We start from the raw sequence: 6000 nt of genomic DNA on the forward strand, positions 1-6000 counted from the left end.
TTCTTTCTTTATAGTGATATAGCAGTTCTTACACATTCTGCACATAAGAATGAAAGGGTACTATTGAATTACAGATTCTGAGATAGTGATATGAAGTAAAGTATTTTATTCCATGTGAGTGGACCTACAGTCAGAACTGGGCTGTTATTCCTATGTATGTATAAAATGCATGTGTGTGTGTCTATGTATGTGTGCAAATATGTGTATGCGTACATAAAATATATATTAACACTTACATATGTGCATATATTTATATATAAGGCATATATATGCAACATATATTGGCAAAACATAAGGAAGTATGGTTCTTGGATTCTTTTGGTGCGTTTGTTTTGGGGGTTTTTACTTTTGCGTAGGAAACTGGAGTATCAGTAACAGTTTAATTTCTTCATTCAGGAGACCTTTTATTCTAAATCAGTAGTTGGCATTTATGGTTTTTATAAGTAAATGCTAATTAATAAGGTGGGCACTTTTAATAAGTTCTTTATTAAATATTTCACTTGAATTAGTCTATGTTGCAAATGTAACACTTTTAAAATATTTTTCAATCTATATCATTCAGTGCCATTTAACTTTTTTAATCCTATTCTGTTTACTGTCTTTGCTTCCATTTAGCTACAGACCCCTTTGCATCCCTGTTTGGAAACGAATCCTTTGGAAGCAGCTTTGCTGACTTCAGCACGTTGTCAAAGGTAATGTGAAACTACTGCAACTCATGGAAAAAGTATAAAACTACGCAGTGGCAAGACATTAATGGTTTAGCCTATTCTCCTTTTCAACAGTTTTACTGTGAGTTTCTTGAAGAGGAGCTTTTTATGATAAAATGCCATGCATTTCCACTTTGAATAATGCAGGGTAATTTTTTGTGCCTGTATAAATTTTTTTGATATTAAAATATTATCTTATTTTCAGAATTTGCTAAGTGCACTGGCAGAGTATTGCTTTTGCTTGCATAGCTGCACTCTACTTTTTACTGCTGTTCACACTAACCATTTGAGGTTTTAAAATGATTTCTGTTAATGTTCATTTTTAGTATCTCCTGAAATAGGTGGAACATGCATCTTTTTTTTTTTTTTTTTTTTTTTTTTTTCAAAAAAGGAAGGGAGGGGCAATGTGTTTTCTCTTTTCTTAGTGAAAACTTTTTTTCCTAAATATATTTACATTATTGAAAAGAAGGGAAAGTGTCAGAAGAATTGCACTGAAAATGTATACACTGCTGTTTTTTTGTTGAAGGCCAACAATGAGGATCCCTTTAGCTCTTCCACATCAGGTTCTGCCAACAACATGATCGTAACTAAGAACTTAGAGGAGTCACCAGCCAAAAATGAGGATGTCCCTCCTGCATTGCCACCTAAAACAGGAACTCCCACAAGGCCGTGTCCACCGCCACCTGGTAAGAGCTGATCCTCAGATGTCATTAAGTATTACCTTATCTTTAATATTGAAAATTAGACAGTAATTATGAGGGGATGGTGAGATGTACTGAATTTAGAATGAATGAACAGGATGTAGAGCAAGTCTGCTTTGGTAGTCGCAACAGTTTCTTGGAAGCCAAATTTCATGTGGCATTTTAGTATAGTTTGCTTTTCAAAGAGAGAAAGAATTAAAAAAAATAGGAGAAGAGTCACTACAAATATCTACAAGAACATAGCATGGCTGCAGACTGAAAGGTTACTAATGTGATACATTGTAAATCTTGCAGTAAATCATGCTTACAGTGAGAATTCAGCATGTTTTATTCCTTGCAAAGCCTATGTTCTTTAATGCTGTCTCTATCTATGAATTTAATGCTGTCTCTATCTCTGAAGAAATATTAAAACAATTGAGGTTTTTACATGACTGGAGAAAAATGAATTAAGTTTTGTTAACATGCCTGCCTCAGATTTTTCAATTAACTACTTCTAGGTGGCCTTGCTAGAGGTCCATAGTAGTAAAACTTGCCTCTGTAATAGTAATAAACTCCCCATTTCCTCTATTCTGTTTTTTGTTTGATGATAGCAGAATCCTGTGTTCTGCTCCATGACATGAAATACTGTTTCCCACAAAAGGCCATGGTTATCAAAGATATACATATTCTAGTGGTTGCGACAAGCCTATGTAGCTACAACAGCGTCTTAGTTTCAAATCTACTAATAAATATTTGAAAGTTATTACTAATATTCCCTTTTAAATTTCTATCCTTCGTTTCACTTTCGAAAGAAACTCTACCACATCAGTTTTACTCTATTATATGGAAGAATCTTAAGGTGTGTTTTTTGTGAAAACTACAGCATAAAAACAAAATGATCCATTCATGTTTTTCCCCCAGAGTATAATAGATGAAGGTTTAAACACAGCTGCTTAATTTCAAATACAGGCTCATTGAAATTTGGCTCTTATTTGTGCCTTGCAGAAATTAATCTCTTATTTGTGCCTTGCAAACAATCAGTTAATACTCTTACATTACAGTTAACATTAAAATGGCTGACATGGGAAGTGATGATAATTAGTTGTTTGATGAAGTGTTTCCTTTTATGGAGCTCCTAAAACAATTTGGGGTTTCTGACTTGATGGTATGGGAGTGGCTATGAGGTGGGGTAGAGATCCCGCTTTTAGAATGCAAGCTTCTAGTGGCAGAACAGCATCCTTATCAATAGATCACTAGGGAAAAGAAAAGTCTATTTGCACATATTAAAAATGGCAGTGTAGTTATCTAGGTAATGACTATGAATATAAGGATGTCATATAGATTTTAATGATTATTTATGTTTTTCCACTGATGCAGAAGCTCTTTATGTTCTATTTGTGTTATAAATTTTATGTAACTGTATATATAGTTAGTGGACTACTTTGAAAACTAAAATGTTAAATTGTTTTCCTAATGGAAATCAAAAAATAGAACAAGGAAATGCTTTTTCAAAGAAATACCCTGAAATCCTGCTAAGATTCTTCAGTGTACTGGAAATAGTGTATAAGAAGAGTGGGTTATTACTTGCCTCTATCCATTGCCTTTCCAGATGGTGTTAAGCACCCCTTCATTCTCTATTGTGGTGGTGGGTGCTTTGGATACTTGGGATTCCTATGGTTATTAATCCTTCCCTTTAGAAGTAAATTTCCCTGGATGTCATTTGAAGTTGCTCCTCCTGCATTATTCAAGAAAAGTGGAAGGCATGCATTATTAGTAATAGCACATTATCAGTGAAGGAGGGCTGTCCTGGGAAGATGATCTAGGAAGCATCTAGGAATACCCCCAGGGAATATATAATTTAGTTAGAAGTCTCTAAATCATTGCTGCATTAGAATCCCTTTGGCTCTATGGAAGAATTCTTTTCCCTAACCTGCAATATTAATACCCAAAATAAGTAGATGCTCATTTAATTCTCTTGTTTCAATCTGAAATGACAACAGAAGCGAATTTTAAAATATGACCATTGTAAGTAACAAACCACTTGCAGAATACACAAAATCCTCTAGTCAAATTTAAGAAACTAAAATAAAACTTTTTTTTTTTTTTTTTAAAGTAATAACATATGGAGAGAACGGTGGGATGAAATTCAGCTCAGCTATTTTTGGAAGGATTGGGGTAGTGTCCTCAGAGGTGTTGAAAGCTGACTGGTTAAGCTGGGAAAAAAAGAACAAGATAGGTGGAGGCTTGCGACTGATTGTGTTATATCTGCAACTGTTTAGGCAAGGATTAACAAAATAGTTAAGCTTGTGATTGCTTGTTACCACAGTCTTTTTTTTTCTTTTTTCTTAAAAGCTAGAGAAGTTGCAAGTGTTAGCATAGTCAGAGGAGATTTTCACTGATGTTTTGAAGACTTTGAAATGCCTCTTTTCACTGACTCAAATTTTGCTAATCTGATCCAAATAATAAAAGAACCTCAGGGAAATTATCACTGGGTAATCTATAAGCAAAAGAAAAATTATTGTGCTGATAGAACAGGTTCTCAAGACTTCTGGAAATTCTCTTCCCAAAATACTGTTATATCAGTACATTAACATATGTGTGTTCCTTTCTACGTGATTATACATTAACAAACTAGGGACTGTATCCTCCTCTATCAGTGCAACTCCACTAGTTTACTGGAAAAGAAGGTATTCCAAGTAGCTTTTGGGGTTTTGTTTTTTTCTATTTTTGGCATGTTATTACCTACTATCTTGAATTCATTTTAAATTATTTTAATCTAAGGGAAAAGACCTATCAATCAAATAGACTCTTCAGATTCCTTTAAACCGACCGATCCATTTCAGCCTTTCCCTACCCCAGACATTCCCAAAGAACAAGAAGCAGATCTATTCTGTGATCCATTTGCTCCCACCAGCATCAGTAAAGAGGCTGACCCCAACAATTTTGCAAACTTCAGTACTGTGAGTAAACATTTCTTACGTTTGTTTCAGCATAATGACAGCTTTGAGTTGTTCACACTGAAGTATTCAGTTTTAATTTAAGATACTAAAACACATCCCATGTACAAAAGAAATGCAGCTTCCAATTAAAATAGGATTTACATTTAGTTTGCAGCTGAGGCTGTCCTAAGATAAAATACTGCAAAGTGTTACAATTAATGTTTAAGTTGCATTGCTTTTGAGTCTTCTTTTTTATGGAGGCCTCCTAGCTTTTAGAAAATAGTACATTTTAAATATCGAATGTTCTAGGGATTAACCATTTTATTGAACTATGCAGCAGATATAAATTATTTAGCAATAGCACACAGTGCTAATTATCCAATTAAAAATAAAATGAAAAGTGTGATTTTTAATTTAGCTGTCACTGAACTGTTTAATAATTTCTATGTACTGAAATATTCATAAACAGCCTCATAATCATTTATGTTAATGAAATATAATTCACTGAGTTCTGAATGGCTAGTAAATTCCAGACTTGAATGTGATACAGAAAGTAGCAGGTGTCTCTTTATAACCAGAATCCATTTCATAGAAGTCGTGGTGTCCAAGAGATACGAACAAATCTGAAGGTTTGTGCATGCCTATGTTTTTTCCTTTTGTGTTTTTGCAAATAGGAACTTTAGAAGGCATCATTTCACTTTCAAGCTTGGTATCTGGTAAATGCAATTTGCATTTACAGTAGCTTGATCAGATGCTTTTATTATTTTTAGTCCTAATAAACTGTGTGCTTGATTGAAGTAAACTCTGCATTGTCAGGCTCTCAAAACTGATTTGCACTGGTTGATGTGTGTGGTAGCATGATACTTCCTGAAATGCTGTTACTGATCACTTTTACTAGACAGAGGGATGGAGAAAGCCAGTATGGAGCTCTCAAGAGAATGTGAAATGGGGAGGAGAAAGCAAAAACTTATTACTCTCTGTGAAGGAAAATGTATTTTTCTCCGAATTTAGTTACTGAGAATACTCAGTGAGATGTGGCAGGGAAAAAAAAATCAAGTTTCTCTACTTTTATTCCATAGTACTTTTAACTTTGAAAGAAGTAGCTCAAAGGAGAAGCTAGCTGGAGAGTATTATGATAACTATTTCAGACTTCATATTGGGGCATTCATGAAGATATAGGCTTCACCTACCTCTTTGCATGCTGAGTAAGAACAAAATTTAGCATAACATTTTGTATTATGACTTCCTAACTCTCTCTGCTTATAATCATATCAAAGCAATTCAATTCACTCTGTGTGCGTGTGTGTGTGTGTGTGAGAGAGAGAGAGAGAGAAAAGCATGCATAGGCAAAAAATCCATTCTTTCTGTTTTTTGTCTTGTATGACATTGACCTTTCTCTATATTACTTCTAGGTTTCTACCTGCACAGTTACTTGGTTATTATGCTGCTTCTTGACAGAAGCATTTTTCAGCTGTTCAGTTAAACAGACCCATTCAACAATTATTTTTTGCAGTCGCTCTCACTTGGAAAAATCATCTGTAATGAAAGCAGAGTAAATCAGGATGTGTTACAGAGCCAAATATGGTTGTGCTTTGCAATATGTTCTCCTGATTTGGTCACATTTTCTTCTTTATATAAAGTGCTTTTTAATCCAAGAGAGTTGAATTTAAATTC

The 6000-nt window shown here is 34.2% G+C and overlaps 1 protein-coding gene across 7 annotated transcripts in view; it reads left to right on the top strand.

Annotated features, from left to right (window-relative positions):
• The window catches only part of EPS15 (epidermal growth factor receptor pathway substrate 15), a 55608-nt gene that overhangs the window by 47052 nt on the left and 2556 nt on the right, over positions 1 to 6000 (top strand). For 2 of the 7 annotated variants that reach the window (XM_085308045.1, XM_085308046.1), the window contains exons 22-25: positions 616 to 692; positions 1234 to 1393; positions 4169 to 4347; positions 4905 to 4955. In XM_085308045.1, the coding sequence (XP_085164171.1) occupies positions 616 to 692; positions 1234 to 1393; positions 4169 to 4347; positions 4905 to 4955 (467 nt within the window). The remainder of the gene's footprint in view (positions 1 to 615; positions 693 to 1233; positions 1394 to 4168; positions 4348 to 4904; positions 4956 to 6000) is intronic. The other 5 variants (XM_085308047.1, XM_085308048.1, XM_085308049.1 and 2 more) reach the window with 4 other exon arrangements.

Source organism: Rhea americana, unplaced genomic scaffold, assembly GCF_003343005.1.
Source record: "Rhea americana isolate MKP2758 unplaced genomic scaffold, rheAme1 scaffold_27, whole genome shotgun sequence".
NCBI classification, from domain to species: domain Eukaryota; kingdom Metazoa; phylum Chordata; class Aves; order Rheiformes; family Rheidae; genus Rhea; species Rhea americana.